The 16,612-nt window shown below is 43.2% G+C and overlaps 1 protein-coding gene across 1 annotated transcript in view; it reads left to right on the top strand.

Moving 5' to 3' along the window:
* Positions 1-44: 44 nt before the first annotated feature.
* ptpa (protein phosphatase 2 phosphatase activator) overlaps positions 45-16,612 on the top strand; it is a 30,176-nt gene continuing 13,608 nt past the window's right edge. Inside the window, exons 1-8 of the mRNA XM_004561905.5 lie at positions 45-247; positions 2,841-2,950; positions 4,769-4,855; positions 5,206-5,331; positions 5,418-5,535; positions 5,856-5,955; positions 7,066-7,190; positions 9,481-9,581. Coding sequence (XP_004561962.1) covers positions 175-247; positions 2,841-2,950; positions 4,769-4,855; positions 5,206-5,331; positions 5,418-5,535; positions 5,856-5,955; positions 7,066-7,190; positions 9,481-9,581 — 840 coding nt within the window. The 5' untranslated portion in view covers positions 45-174. The remainder of the gene's footprint in view (positions 248-2,840; positions 2,951-4,768; positions 4,856-5,205; positions 5,332-5,417; positions 5,536-5,855; positions 5,956-7,065; positions 7,191-9,480; positions 9,582-16,612) is intronic.

Here is a 16,612-nt window from a genome sequence, read left to right as displayed (position 1 = left end):
TTATGCGCACTTATAAGTACAAATTCGATGTAACCTCTTAGTTTCTCGTTTTACCTCCACTATACGAAAGCATTAAATGTACTTTAAGATAAAAGTTTGATTTTCAACAATTTGAGAAATCTTGGGGTGCCACTCAGTATGCGAACATGTGGGGGCAGTACTGAGCCATGAGTAATGAGTCTGCCGGGAAAACACACCACGAAGAAGACTGTCAGGCTCGCCATGGCGGAAACAGAGCAGCAGTCAGGTAAAGCTCGGCTTGATGCTCGTGCTCGGCGTCAGCAGTGTGTCGTGTGATGTTTATTTGACGCTTTCAAGGCAGTGACCTTTAGAAACGAGGCTTTAGGGTTTGATTTAAGGGCTGTTAGATGAACCTGGAAGCCAAGAGTTGTCCACACTCACTGACTGTAGGTTCTCCACCTGGGCTGGTTGTATTTGAACTCTGTGGCGCAAATACGGTGATGTTAGCAGACTTTAGCACAGTCTGACAGAGACACAGTCTCCTTACCTGGCTGTGTGTGAGGTGTCAGCTTGCACACAGTGAGTAAAAAGTACTCAGTACTTTCTGGCTGCTAACCGGAGTCAGCACATTGATTAGTGTCGTCTTTAAAGGGGACCTCGATTCCTGTGCTTGAATAAAGTTGTTGAAAACACACTGGAAAGATTATTAAATTACTTTACTAATACTAGGTATTGAATGTCGGTGAACAGGCATATCCTTTCAAGCAGAGAAAAAGGTCTGCAGATGCAGTGTTTGCTTTCAGAGTATTGATGGAGAAGGTCAGAAGGAGCTTCACTGTGTCTTTGGATTTAGAGAAAGCTTATGATAATAGGGCGCTAAGAGAAGAACCGTGGTACTTCTGGGTTGAAGGTGGGTTTACATCAGCGGTCGTCTTTGAGCTTATTTGCAATTCAATTTTATTTATATAGCACCAAATCACAACATAAGTCGCCTCAAGGCGCTTCATAGATACAGAGAAAGACCCAACAATCATATGACCCCCTATGAGCAAGCACTTTGGCGACAGTGGGAAGGAAAAACTCCCTTTTAACAGGAAGAAACCTCCGGCAGAACCAGGCTTAGGGAGGGGCGGCCATCTGCTGCGACCGGTTGGGGTGAGAGAAGGAAGACAGGATAAAAGACATGCTGTGGAAGAGAGACAGAGGTTAATAACAGATATGATTCGATGCAGAGAGGTCTATCAACACGTAGTGAGCGAGAAAGGTGACTGGAAAGGAAAAACTCAATGCATCATGGGAATCCCCCGGCAGCCTACGTCTATTGCAGCATAACTAAGGGAGGATTCAGGGTCACCTGGTCCAGCCCTAACTATGTGCTTTAGCAAAAAGGAAAGTTTTAAGCCTAATCTTAAAAGTAGAGATAGTGTCTGTCTCCCGAATCCAAACTGGAAGCTGGTTCCACAGAAGAGGGGCCTGAAAACTGAAGGCTCTGCCTCCCATTCTACTTTTAAATACTCTAGGAACAACAAGTAGGCCTGCAGTGCGAGAGCAAGTGCTCTAATAGGGTGATATGGTACTACAAGGTCATTAAGATAAGATGGGGTCTGATTATTTAAGACCTGATGTTGATGCACAGGTCTCTGTGGACTATAATGTTTACAGGTGCAGGAGGGTCTGGAGAGAAGAGGAAGAATACATGTGTGCGAATAGGAGGGGCAGGTGTAACGATGATGCTGCAAGGAATAAAAGTAGTGAAGATGGATGAGTTTAAATACCTGGTTGTCAACCATACAAAGCACCAGACAACACTGAAGAGAGGTTGGAGACTGGTGTCGGAGATTTGTGATAGAAGGGTAGCAAAAAGAGTGAAAGTAAATATTAACAAGATAGTAGTAAGACCTGCTGTGATGTATGGTTAGGAGATGGTGACGATGACAAAAAAGAACAGGAGGCTGAGGTAGAGGTGGCAGAGATGAAGATGTTCAGATTTTGATTGGGGTTGACCAGAATGAACAGGTTCAGAAAGGAGAACATCAGAGGGACCGATCAGGTTTAACGTGTGGGAGACAAAGGATGTTAAACATGGAAGGAAAAGAAGCAGACCACAGAGAAGATTCGTGGATCAAACGAAGGAGGACGTGCAGAGGGTTGGTGTGACAGACGAGGATTCGATGGAGGCAGATGATCAGCTGTGGCAATCCCTAAAGGGAGCAGCTGAAAGAGCATTAACCATAGACTGTATATAAAAGATTAATGTAACTGTGATGTCACCCACTAGTTCAAAAATCTGTTTTTGATGCTTTGAGTTTAACTTTTTGGCTGTCACCAAACATAAGTGAGAAAGCGATTGATTTTTGACTCTAAATGGCGATAACATTTACTAAATAAACTTCATGTTTGTTTTGGTAACTGAGTCCATAACATCATCGGGAAAGTGTTTACTCAGATCATAAATCAAGACTGAAGTAGGCTTATTTTCTCATAAACGGCTATACAGTCTAATCTTTGCAACCTGGAGCCACCCCCTGCTGGACATTACAGAGAGTGCAGGTTTACATCTCAGACTGTATAGAAAAGATGGAAACACCCACTGGTTTTTGACTCAGCCTCATTGTTATTCGCCCCCATTTTAGGTTTTTGAGGCCAACGTGACCATATTAGGACAAGAGGGTGAAATTAGATGTTGACTCTAGGGGACTGGCTTGCTTATGGAGCCTCTAGTGGACATTAGAGGAACTGTAGCTTTTGGTGCATCACTTATCAGCTCGAGTGGTTGAAGTTTAGTTAAGAGCAGTGTGCAGCCGGAGCTTTTGGCTCATGGGGATTACTTATTTATGCACTGATGTCATGAAAATTCTCTGTTCTGAATTATTTTTTAGGATCCACTCCTGAAGATGAAGCCCCCGAGGAGGGGGCCAGCTTCACCTTTATGGTGCCCAAGAAAGAAATCAGCATGGTGCCTGACATGGGAAAGTGGAAGCGCTCTCAGGTTGGTTCCTCCCTGTGGGCGTGTGCACGCGTCTTCTTCGAGAGTTGTCTGTCATATTGAACGTGATATAACCATCGACTATGAAGGAAAAGTGTGGCTGTGAGTCGTTTCTGGAGGCTTTCGGCTGTCACATGGTGAAATTGGTGACAAAGATGGTGCTGTAGAGGGCACTCCACCAGAAACCGCCTTCTGATTGTTTTGGATGCTACCAGGTTGCCTCTGTTGCCTGTAATTTGTGAGGAAGATGTCATCTGCAACAAACTTGTTAGCAAGTATTCAGTGATTTTCCAGTTTTGGTCGCCTCCTTGGTTACTTTGCCAGCACTGAGGGCGCAAGCACTCGCCACTCAGACAAAATCTTCACATGAGTTCTGATATAGGAGGAGAAGATCTCAAAATTGGAAGCAAAGGATTTTTCCCAGAGTGTTTGAAGAGAAGTCCTCCTCATGAAAAATATCGGCAGCTGTGGCAATCTGCTAGCAACCAGATCCATCACCAGGTGGTTTCCCTAATAAAATTGTTTTTTTCCCCAATGACATGGTTGCTGGTGGGGGGCCCTACTGACTGACTTTAGTAATCAATTCTCCAAACTTCAGCAAACACTCAATAAACCTGTTAGAGGATACTAATTTTTCGTTACCACCAGTGGTTGCCAGTAGAGCAGGGCGATATGACCAAAAATATTTATCACGATATACATTTGAAAATTTGTGATAACGATATAACTGACGATATAATTGACACTAGACAAAATACTTTACAACTCCACAACTTTATTAGTGCAAAAACCCCATCAATGTATTTTCACTTAAACAAGCTGCTGTTTTTTTTTTTTTTATGTGCATTAAAGTTGTGCAAATTCCTTGCTGACAGTTTAACCAAAAGGTTGCGTATGGGAAAGGAATTACTGCTGTACCATGTGTGAAACAAAAAATAAATAAATCAATAAATAAATAAATAAATAAAAGACATTTCCAGTGGAAATTGGCCGACAGATCCTCAGCATAACCTTGTATACTATCCACAAAACTTAAAAAGAGGTTATACACACACAATACGGTAATATTATGTTGAAGCACAGTACGTATCACTCCGCGAGGCTCCTGCCTACGATAGCCGTAATGCTCCGACAATCCATCAAGTTCGTAGCTTAGCAAAGTCGTACTAAAACATTTGACAGATTTTCGAGCGCCGTGTACATAAAACCGTTTCGAGGTCAGTAAACAAAACCAGAATTCATACATAAGGCACACGGGATTATAAGGGGACCTGTTGATTTTCAGAAAAATCAAAGGATTGATTTTAAGTGTGCCGTATTTTCCAAACAACACGGTAATAACGACGGCCTGCTAGCATGCTCTACCAAAAATAGTGCTTTGTTGCGTATCTGACGGGCGAAAGCTAAACCAGTTCCACACCACTGAAGTTGCAGCATTTTTACAAACTAATTCTGGTTCATCTGTTTCATTCAATGATCCGCTTTCGCTCTTCTCATTCTGCATCGCAGCCATATGCGTATGTAAACAAAGGCACTGCGCATGCGCGTTTTACCCATATTCTATCGCGATATTTCATTTTCCTATCGTTGCCCAAAATTACACCGGTATTACCGTGAACGGTATGATATAGCCCAGCCCTAGTTGCCAGATGGTTGCAGACTGTTCTCTAGGCTTGTGTGACTGACCTTACGTTGTCACCTTGTTTGTCACATTGCCAAAATGGAGGACAAGTTAACATCAAATGTTTAGCAGTCACATGTATGCCATACTGCTGGAACACTGGTCTGATGTGTGTTTTTAACTTGCCTCTCTGCTTTCAGGCCTACGCTGACTACATAGGCTTTATTCTGACGCTGAACGAAGGTGTGAAGGGAAAGAAGCTCACATGTGAATATAAAGTGTCTGAGGTACGTGATCTGCTGGTTTTTGTATACTAAACCAGCAGATCTGCTGCGTAGCAAGAGAAACGCAGCAGAGCATCAGCTGTCATTTAACGCCTGTCAGGTTAAACTTTGTCTGTAGAGAATATTTGGTGCATTTTAAAGTGCCAAGCTGATAGTTTGGTGATGTTAACCAGAAAATGTGGCCTCGTGCATGTGTCACATATAACCACACTACAAGTAAGAGCAACAAAAATGAAGAAAGCATTGAAATAAAGAATTTCGATTTTAGAGAAACCAACAGGCTTGAGCTGGTTTGTTATCTACCCCGACTCACGATGGTCCTGCTGCAGTCACTGCCTTGTTACTTTTCCCAGACGGTGGAGAAGCTCATGGATCTTCTGGGAACTCTGGACCGATGGATAAATGAGACGCCTCCCGTCGACCAGCCGTCACGCTTCGGAAATAAGGCGTACAGAACCTGGTTCGCCAAACTAGATCAGGTCGGTACGCTCACACATGTTCTAACACACATCCATGCACATGGGCTGTGGCTAGCAGTTAATTTATTTGTATGTTTTGTTTGTAGGAAGCAGAGGCACTGGTGTCGGTGGTCCTCCCTGCTGATAAACGTGCAGCAGCTCCAGAGATTGCTGTCTATCTCAAAGAGTCTGTGGGAAACTCCACCAGGATAGACTACGGCACAGGTAACAGTGCTCTATGTCACTCCAGTTATCAGTTAGCTTTGATTGGTTATGTTGCTACCGGATCTTTATTTCCTCCACAAATCAAAAAAAAGTTGTTGCTCCACCTGAACTTGTTGCAGCTGTTGTTGTTGTTCTTTAGTAGTTTTGCATCGTCTCATCAGTGCTGGCCCAAAGCATTGCTCTGGTCTACAGCAGCAGTAAAACTCAGACCTGGTGCTGTAGTCAGATGCCGAAAAGTGATCTCAGCGGTGCGTTTGAGTGCAGCTCACACACTTTGCAGACTAATCCTGCAGCTGTTTAATGTTCGTTTGTCTCTTCAGGTCATGAAGCAGCTTTCGCAGCGTTCCTCTGCTGTCTCTGTAAGGTTGGAGCGCTCAGGGTGGATGATCAGCTCGCTATCGTCTTTAAGGTGTTCAACAGGTGAGCTGTCGCACTAAACTGCAGTATGCTGTTAATGCAATGGTAAATGTTCAGGTTTAAAAATCTGATTTTGTTACAAACTTTAATTTACCAAAAAGCACTGCTCCCTGTTTATTAGTGGTGCAACGGATCACGGTTGATCCATAATCCAAACCGATCCCACGTGATCCGAAGATTTGAAAAAGAAGAAAAAAAAGTATGCGTATGGTGCGCGTGGTGGGTCTGTCAAGCGATAGTTATGGTCAGTGCTAGCGGTCCAAGTGGAGGAGCAGAGGAGTTTGCGGTATTTAAGCAGCCCTTTGTTGCCCAGTCCAACCGGGCTAAAGCTATTACAAAGGCTGTTGGGTGTTTAGCTGCAGATGGGAGGCCGTATTCAGTTGTCCAAAACAAGGGGTTTAAACTATGATGAACGTGCTCGAGCCACGCTATGATATGTCGTTGCGCGTCAACTTTAGTGGCAAGATTGTTCCAAGCATGTATGAGCAGGAAAAGTTTAAAGTTATGGCTGAACTGTCCCAGGCAACTTCTGTTGCTCTAACTACTACAAATGGGTGGACCTCCAGGGCAACGGACAGCTACGTGACCGTGACCGCTCATAATGAGCGGTATGTATTATTGTAGGGTCTACCTTACAATATAAAGCACCTTGAGGCGACTGTTGTTGTGATTTGGCGCTTTATAAATAAAATTGAATTGAATTGAGTGGTAGATACAAAGACTGTACTGCCCTATATTGTATCATTTTTAATTTTTTTTAATAATTGCGTGGAATGAGTCTTGAGTTGAATGTTTTTAACAGGAAAAAAAATACTTCAATAAGTAAATGTTAAATTTGTCTTTTTTCTTTTTTTGCTGATCCGAAATTGATCCGATCCGAACCGTGAGATTTTTGATCCGTTGCACCACTGTTTATTATACTCCCCACGCACTTCTCTTCTTTTTTTTTAAACTCTCCCTGCTTTTATTACACTCTCCATAGTTTTTGCTCTCTTTCTCTTTCTAATAACATTATTTCTGACGTTATTACAGACCTGTGCCAGAATGAAACAGTCGCTGCTGAGACTGATCCCTACTACATGCACGTGAACATTGTCCTGATTGTGTTTTCAGGTATCTCGAAGTGATGCGGAAACTGCAGAAGACCTACAGAATGGAGCCGGCTGGGAGTCAGGGTGTCTGGGGGCTGGATGACTTCCAGTTTCTCCCCTTCATCTGGGGCAGCTCCCAGTTTATAGGTAAGAGCCATCAGGTGTTTTTGTGGAGGGAAGCACATGAGATTTCCTCTACATCTTTAGACCAGTCTGCTTGTTAAGTCTAAACTGAGCACTCCTTCATTTCCTCCATTTCCAAAAAAAAAAAAAATCCTTTAAAGTAATCAATTTGTTCAGCTCATTCATGATTATTTACAAGCTGAGATAGAAGTGAGAAGAAATTTTTCATCTAAGGATGACATAACTGGTGGCTTCGAGGGAAGAAGCTACCTGATCCATGTACCTTATTCCAGGAAAGGTGTCTTTTCTCCTGTGGAACTTAACATATGATGCAAACCTCAAAGATTATAACTTATTGGCCACCACTAGAGGGAACTGTGAGGTGCCTCATAGATGCTCTAGATTAGGACAAACTGCGGTGTCAGTAAAAGGAAATAAATACTCAAACAGTTTTCCAGTGGCAATAAAGGAGCGGTCTACTATTCCCACATTTAAGACTCAGCTGAAACCTTGTACCTTTGACCATCTTACTTCTATCTGATGGTTTTTTGTCTTATTTGATTGGTGTAATGTTTTTATGTGAGATGACAGATGTAAATTAGCAGTTTTAGTTTATGTCAATTAGATAAAGAGAAAAGAAAATAATCCTCAATTTTGGTGTCAGACAGTGTCTCATTGAGGTTGGCTGAGTGGGCAGCTGTTGTCAGAAGGTCTTTGTATTTTCATTCGTTTTTATTTGCTTTATGTGGGTTTGCTCATTTCTGTTCACTTTTAGCATAAAAGTATTATGTTTTAGTGTCATTTTTAAGTTTCATGGATAGTTTTGCTTGTTATGGTGACGATGGCAGTATTTGTCAGATTGTAAGATTTAAGAAGTTCAGGACAACACAGTATGAGTAAATTTCTCAAACCTAAGCTGAACTATACATATAGGTGTGTGTGTATACACACACACACACACACACACACACACACACACACACACACACACACACACACACACACTTATTTGTTTATTTATTTTTATTTTCTACATTTTGAAAATGTGAAGGCTTTTTAAGTTTGCATACATGTTGTGCAGTGACTGTCCCTGTACACTAGGGGTCCTCAGTCCATTATTGATCAGAGGCAGACATACCAGCCTAACTGCAGCTGCTAACAGTAAACATATTATATCTGGGTCAGTGCGTGAAAAATCAGTGACTCCCACATGAATCAGCTGATTTTTTTCATGTACAGTAACTTTATTTAATGAAGCAGTTTTACCCTCATACTTTAAATATTCTCACAGTTACATGCCTTCAAAGTGTACATATGCAAGTTGAAATTTGGTACTTTTAAATTATTTTACCACGACTGTGCTCTCATAACTTAACTCGTAACCCCCAACTACATTAAACTTTAAGAAAAAAACAAAAAAAAACAAAAAAACACCACTCATAACCCAGTTTAAAAATAATGCAAACACTTGCAAGACTTGCATTATTTACTTCAACGTGTGAAGGTTGAAGCTCACTTTAATATCAAAGCCTGATTCTATAAACGCAGGCAATGATTTTAAGTGTAAATAAAAATCGTATAAACCCCTATTTTATTCAAATTAGAACACAGAAACCACTTCAGGTGTTTGAGAAAACTGACATTTTTAAGAAAAATAGGAGCTTATTTGGAATTTGATTTTAGCAACATGGCTCAAAGGTTTATCAGAAGCAAAGGTGGGCAGAAGATGATGCAAAACACTGCATCTACTAACTGAAACAGATTTAAAAAAAATGTTCCTCTCGCTCTGTTCAAAAGCCTGCACCTCTGATGGTATGTGGGTTCATCATCAGTGGAAAGGCACCATCAGTGCTGAAAGGTATATACAAGCTTTAGAGCATCATATGCACCGTCCAGACATCTTTTTCAGGAAGGGCCTTCCATATTTCAGCAGGACGCTACTAAACTTTTCCAGCTCCATATTTTTGTACTTGGACTCTTTTATAGTAGCTTTGCATGATCATCAGTTTAAAATAATCCTTCTTTATCTTATCCTGGACCTTGAAGCAGCCCTTCAAGTCACCCTTTGTCTGTATAACAAATTGGTACCTCCTCCTAGTTTAAGCCCACCTTTATTCTGATTGGCTGTCCCTCGTAAACATAAGTGGGTGGGCCTTCTGTGCCTGAAATGAATATGAAATTAAGAAGGGAAGTAGCCTTTTTTCCCCCTCTTTTCTTTAAAAACACTTAAAATGAACTAAAACTGCTGTACTTCAGGTGCATAGTGACACGCGTTGTTGAGCATGTGCACTTACGGTCCAAATCTCCTCCTCAGATCACCCAACACTGGAGCCTCGGCACTTTGTCGACGAGCGGGTGGTGAACGAGCACCATCAGGACTACATGTTTCTAGAGTGCATCAAGTTCATCAATGAGGTGGGGAAATCAAACTCCAGCAAACGTCCACCTGTGTCATTTTACTCACCTGGGTGACCCACTGGTTAGAGGAAATATTAACAGCCTGAGGTCCTCTAGGTTGTGCCCCACAAAATTTAATTTTAGGTTTTTTTACTTCAGTTTGTTCTGCCTCATTTGGTACTAGGGCTGCCACGATTAGTCGACTAGTGACGATTACGTCGACTATTAAAATCGTTGACGACTAATTTAATAGTCGACGCGTCGGTTGACGCTTTGTAAGATCCCGAAAGGCGCAGGAATAAGTGGTAGTATTTAAGAGTGTAATAACGGACTGAAACAGAAGATGGCAGCACTACATGTCCTGGGATACCAGCTGCTGTTAAACCCCGAAGAAGAAGAAGCAGTGTCCGGTTTCATAGCTGTGTCCAAATTTAGCGGCCGCATCCTTTGGATGCCGCATTTGTAGGCCAATTACGTTACAGCGACACGATGAAGCCTGTCCAAATTTCGAAGACTCCCCCAAACGTGGCCGAAAAATGAGTCCTTCATTTCCCCAGATTTGAAGAATGGGTCGGGTGTATCCTTCGTGGCCCAACCTATCTTAGAGTTCATAAAGCGGCCCAGCCAATTCCAGTTTTCAACAATGGCGGCAGCTACTTAGTTTTAATATTACTCTTATTATTCTTTCTGGGTCACAAAATAAACGTTTAATATATTTTCAGGCGAGAATGTAGCTGTGTAAATCTCAAATATCTGCTCAGTTTATCAAGACATCACATATTTGCAAAAGTGCTCCGACGTTTTCGGAGATGTCTCTTACCCACCTGCTCAATAGCTAGAGGGTTCAAGGCTCACTAGAGCCGGCGAGAACAGTGATCTCCCGGCACATTATTTTCAAACCCCCTACTCAGGTTAAACATGATATATAAGTCACTCAGATAATTTAAAAATGTAATTGTTTGGCTTTTTTCAGTGTTTTATTTGTTCCTCAGTAAATTGGTTTGGCTGAGATTAAAGTTATAGTTTTTACACAGCTGAATAAACGTCAAACAGAACTGATTAAACAGAAGTGTGAAATGGTCGAGAATTTACTCCAGTGTCCTGTTAAATTTTACATAGAAAGAACAGACGGCTGAGTTTATTAAACTCCACCGAGACAATCTGCAAATTTCATTTAAAAGTTTAATAAACTATCATCTTGTCTTTATTTTCAGTTAGCACATACCTTAAACACTTCAAGCTGTAAGCTAATGATAGCTATATAAGAGGAGACGCATGCTGGTGCAATAAGCTGTACGTTTTACGCCCAGTGGATGCATGATCTGATTAGTCGACTATCAAACTAATCGTTTGTGGCAGCCCTATTTGGTACAACCTTGTTTTGTTAACCTGCTTCAGTTCAACGTTTTTGGGATGTGTTTATTTATTGGGACATATTTTTATGACCCATCCTACACCCCTGTTAAAACTAAATGTTATTACTTTTAAACAGGGTTATATGACAGATCATAATTTTCTTTTTCTTTTCTTTTCTGGTTGCCTGACTATATTTAGAGGTACTTCACAGGAATTTCTACTCTTCTCTTGTAACAGAAATAAAGCAAAGTTTGAATATTTGCCTCCCACAGCAAATAGGGGGAAGACTCCAACCAACAGCTGGTATCAAATTACGGAAACATGTTTTCAGAACTTACCATTACAAACAGTTTAGTTCACTTTTCTCTCTCAATCTAAAAGCCTCGACTCTGAGCTCCAGCTCCTCCATTTCTGATTGTTGCCTGATGGGAAATATTTTAACTTTTACAAAAAATTTTGAATTGAGGTCAGTTAATTTCATAGCATCAACTTTGTGTATAATCTTGCCATGCAAGATAGAAATTGTGGTCAATATGATAGCTGCATGATGTAAGTCTCCTGATCAACCACATCCTAACGATTCTGGAGGCTGTTTGAGAAAACAGAATTTAATGTCACGTTCAAGAAACCAGTTTGAGGTCCTTTAACATTTGTTTCATGGTGTGTTATGCTTGTGGTAGTGGGTATCATAGGATGGCTACACGGTGGTCAAAATTTCCAATTTCGTGTTGACCAGGCACCATTTTTCATTTTCTGTTGTCCAGTTTCGGTGAGCCTGTGCAGGTCTTACCTGCCATGAGTGGCGTAGGAGTGGTGTGGCCTTCTGCTGCTTTAGCCCATCTGCTTCATGTTATGCATTCAGATGATCTTCTGCACACCTTGGTTGTAATTTGAGTTAGCTGCCTTCCAGTCACTTTTCCTGCTCATTCTGATGCTCGGTTTGAACTTCAGCAGGTCGTCTTCAGCATGTCTGCCTGCTTAAATGCACAGACTTGGTGCCATGTGATTGGCTGATTCGGTTAACGACCATCTGAGCAGGTGTGCCTAATAAATTGACCAGTGAATTCATATTCTATACTGTTAGCAGTGTACAACTAAGCATTTTAGATGTAACATATGTTTGTAGATGTATTGTCACCGTCCTGTAGATACACACGTGTTTTGAAGCAGTTTGTCTGCATTCAATCAGATTTTATTTTCATGAATAGGAGCAGCTGAAAAAACCCTTTAATCACATTTAAGCTGGTTTAACAGAAGAGTCATATTGTTTATTTTGTTTTTGTGATTGTGATTTATTTCAGATCAAAAGCAATAAAAAGCTAAAAAATAAGCAAAAACCTTTTAAGAGGGAAAGAAACATTGGAAAACTAGTGTTTCAAGAATTGGCCTTTTTGTAGATGTAGAGGTTAAGCGAGCCTGTAAATGACCTTTGTTAGCAGGACGTCAGCTCCCAGCTTTTATTTTTGTTTCTTCACCTTCACTGTTTGGCTCAACAGTCTCCTCGCTCTGCATCACAATAGGACGTGGGTTTGTCCACGTGTGCGCTGCTGCCATCTAATGGACAGCATGACCACTGTAAATGCATTTAAGATTTTTATAAACCACTTCATCAGAGGGGGTTTAATCTCATTTCTGATTGGTATACAATCTGTGTGTGTCGTGAGACATTGCATGTAGATTTAGCTGTTAGAAGTAAATAGTTGGACCACAGATGAATGTGGTTTTGTCCAGGAAAAGGAAGATGAAGAGGGAGGAGGTGGGAGAAAGGAGGCAGATGGATTTTGTTGGGAACATGCCAGAGCAGGAACCGTTTGCTTTGTTTGGGGTTTTTGGAGGAAAAGGAGGGGAGGGAAGTAGATGAGGGCGTCGGTGGAGTGACTACATCCTTTTCCTCCTTCCCTCTCCTCCCTGACCTCTCCCTCCTCCTCTTCCTCCTCCTCTTCCTCACGGTCATGGAAGGATGCTGCCACTGTGTCCGCGGAGCTCGTCAGCTGGCTCACAGCTTGTTTTTTCAAGCTTTTGTTTTCTTCTTTATCACTTTTCTTCAACTTTGGTTAGTTTTTATGTGAAACTTAAAGCAGGTAGTGTGTTGATTAGATACTAGCCTACACAACAAGCACGAGGCTGATTCTGTATGTTTGTGGCTGTCTTTGGTTGTTTGTCAAAGTTGTATTAAAGCAACAGATCTTCCTCTGTGGAAACTACCAGAATATTCCCATTAAAATATGTATTGTGTCTCAGTGTTAAAAAGGTTTTGAGATTGAGGGGGAAAAAAGAAAGTCTTTCCAGCCGCACCACACTTACCTCAGCAACACCATAGCATGTCATTGCAAAGGAAGAATAAATGTTTTCTTCTGTATGATGGCATCACACAGGCACAGATAAAAAAAATCAAACAATTTCACCCACCAAAACTGGAGCTCAGACTTCTTGAAGATTCTGTTAGTGCGAATCTCCAAAGATGCCAACACCACAAACACAAACTGATCGAGAAATTCAACTCAGGGGCTCCAGTTAGCTGAAGTGAAACAGACTAAGAGACAATCCATAAGTTTTTAGACAATGGCGCAATTTTTCTAGTTTTGCCTGTGTGCACCACCACAGTGGTTTATAAACCAAGCAGTCCAAATGTGATTGAAGTGTAGACTTTAATTGAGGAGCTCTAACACAAGTATTACATCCTTATTATTGTAGGTTCTTTGCCTTACAGTATAAAGCAGCTTTAGGTGACTGTTGTTGTCTGTTTGGTGCTATATAAATAAAATAAAATTGAGTTGAATCGGCAGCACATGGACGTAACTTCGCTGTCTGAAAAAGGAAGTCCCTGCCGAAATACTTAAAACCTGCATTCAGTCTGAAGGCCACCAGACGGTAGTTGATACAGATACTCTTCCTTTTGAAAAGTAATTGGACAGTTCACCAGGAAATAGTGTCATAATTGAATTAAGCAGATTAAAGATCTGAAGCTGATTTCAACTGAACTGGTAGCTTTTCGCATGAACTTTCAATATGAGGTCCAAGAAGATGTTGATGGAAGTGAGGGAGGCCCATCATTGGGCTGTGAAACCAAAACAAACCTGTCAGAGAGGAAGAAGAAACTCTAGCTGTGGCCATATCAACAGTCTGGTACACTTAAAAATAAGGAAAGCACCAACCAGCTCAGCAACATCTAAAACCCTGAAAGATCACAAGATGATTTTTTTTTTTTGTTGCCTGTCCCGTTTGGCTCTTTTGCCATCAGAATTGTTGTCTAAAGGCAAAGAAAGATGCCCAACGGATTTACTTTACCAAATTGACCATCCCAGCCTTGCCGTAATGGTCCATTTGATTCACCTTTTATTGTTTATTTTATTTTCACTTACTGAATACGGGACAGACTTGACTGGGGGAAAGAAGGGGAGAAAGAAAGAGGGAAAAAGAAACAGCCCCGTCCTCCAGGGCATGAAGCAGGTATGGAGGAGATCAAAACTCCAGACATCCAGAGGCCCCCAGAACACAAGAGACCAAGGAAGACCAACAGAGGGGCAGCCGCGCCACTGTCCCAGAAAGAGCTGAGGAGAGTCCCAGATGAGGGCTCACTCAGCTGCCGCGGAGCAGAAGCCAGGGGGAGTTGCAGTGATGCGCCCGTGAGCTCCGCCGGCAGCCAGCCGTGCCTGAGTGACCGAGCCCTAGGCCGAGAGGCCGGGGGCACCCCACCTCCGAAGTGGCCCGAGCGAGCCCCAGGCCCCGATAAGCGCCCGCCAAGGAGTGAGCCGGTGTGTACCTGGACGCCCATCCCCGGACACAAAGAACCACCAACGCACCGATGTCTGAGAGAGTCCGCCACTGGCAGGGGAAGTGGTGGTAGGGGGAGAAAGGCCTCCAAACCTTGGAGGGCCTGAGATGTCCCCAGAGAGGTGGCGTCTGATACCCAACCTGACATATAGACACAGACATACAGGCACACACAGATACAAACATCCATTCCCACCCTCATGCTCTCATATACACTTACTCCACACTCAACCAACGTGGAGACAGACATAAAGAGACGCTGTACACACGATCACACTCCCCAAGCGTACTCTACAAACCGGGTCTAGGTACCCTTGCCCCTGGAGGGGGGAACTGCACCCAGACCCAGGTGGTGTTACCCTTTTCCCTGCGGTGGGGGGAGGCAGACCGCCCCGACTCCGCAGCAGCAGGGAGGCCCCACACTCCAGACCGCAGTCGGACGGCCAACTCCTCCTCCTAGCCCCCCCGCTCCAGCAGGCCGCAGAGAATGGGGGTGAGAGAAGACTCCAAACCTCCCTCCACCCACTCATTGTAGTGTTGATGCATGTGTGTTCTAAGGTGCATTTAAAACCCAGGAGGGCATGGAGCTACCTGCCAGAGAGCAGCAGGTAAGTGCATAGTCCCTCCTGCTAGCCCTCAATGTCTGCGTGTATTTAACATTGAGAGGTGGGCAACGACGCCAGGGGTGGGGTGTACACCCTGATGGTACTTTGGATTCCGTGTATCGTGCCCACCCCCAAGATCCTATATGTATGTGTAATGAGAGTGTGAGTAATGTGAATGTCTAAGTTGTGGGATAAAATTGAGGCAGAGGCAGCCAGAAGGGGACGGGGGGGGGATAGCCTCCTCTGCACCCTGGTGACATACCCCTACTCCAAGGTCCTGCATGTGTGGGTGGTTGTGGTGGAGTGGGAAGAGGGAGGCAGCTGGAGATGGGGAGGCAAGTGCCCACCCGCCCACAACCCCGGCAACACACCAACCAGGACCCAAGCCCCCGAGGCCCGGCCCGGGCCCCAGCCCAGAGACGGAGCGCCCCCAGAACCTCACGCCCATCCCGGACCCACCCAGGGGCAGCCAGGCTACCAGGTCAGTAACCCACGTCCGTCAGCACAGACCCTCCCCTAGCCCCGCTGCACGCAGCCGCGCGGAAAAAGTCACCTGAGAGCCAACAGAGCCCCTAACCGGACATGACCGCTACCCCGGGTTGAGCCCCCCAAGGAAGATGCCTCCGGGGAACCCCCCGACGCCCTAAGCCTGTCCCTACCCCCACACCAATCACAACAGTGAAGGCGGGACCAAACTATGACCCCCCACCCCCACTAGGTGATGGAGCTGATCAAAGGAGCCCAGAGCAATTGATCTGATGTGGTGGCAGAGGCTGTATCAAGACTAATGTAATCTAATAGATAATTTCTATATTGGTTAGAATTAAGATTATTTTTATTTTTCCAGTTCATGAGGACTGTTTTCTTGGCTATGCATAGGGCAGTGAAAACCATATGGGCGATATTCTTTTCTGAAGTGACATTATCTAAGCTGCCCAACAAACACACTAGGGGGGAAGTTGGAATGTTGCATTTCAGACACTTCGATAAGTCTTCACATATCTCGCGCCAAAACTTCTGAACTGGTGGACAGAACCAAAGAGCGTAGATATAATTGTCCGGTAAATTGGTTTGGCAGTGTGAGCAGTTGTTGGTAGATGTAAAGCCCATCTTGAACATCCGATGACCTGTATAGTGCACTCTATGTAATATTTTGTATTGAATTAATTGAAGACTGGGATTTCTAATTAGATGAAAGGTTTTTAAGCAAATCTGAGACAGAAGTTTAGGTCTAAGTTAACTGATAAATCCGCTTCCCATTTTGCAATAGGAAGTGATATTGATTCATCTGTTTTAGAAAGCATTCTGTATATT

This window comes from Maylandia zebra, linkage group LG7 (assembly GCF_041146795.1).
Source record: "Maylandia zebra isolate NMK-2024a linkage group LG7, Mzebra_GT3a, whole genome shotgun sequence".
In the NCBI taxonomy this organism is placed as follows: Eukaryota; Metazoa; Chordata; class Actinopteri; order Cichliformes; family Cichlidae; genus Maylandia; species Maylandia zebra.
The sequence above is the reverse complement of the archived record's forward strand: the minus strand, read 5'-3'. Positions and strand labels throughout refer to the sequence as shown.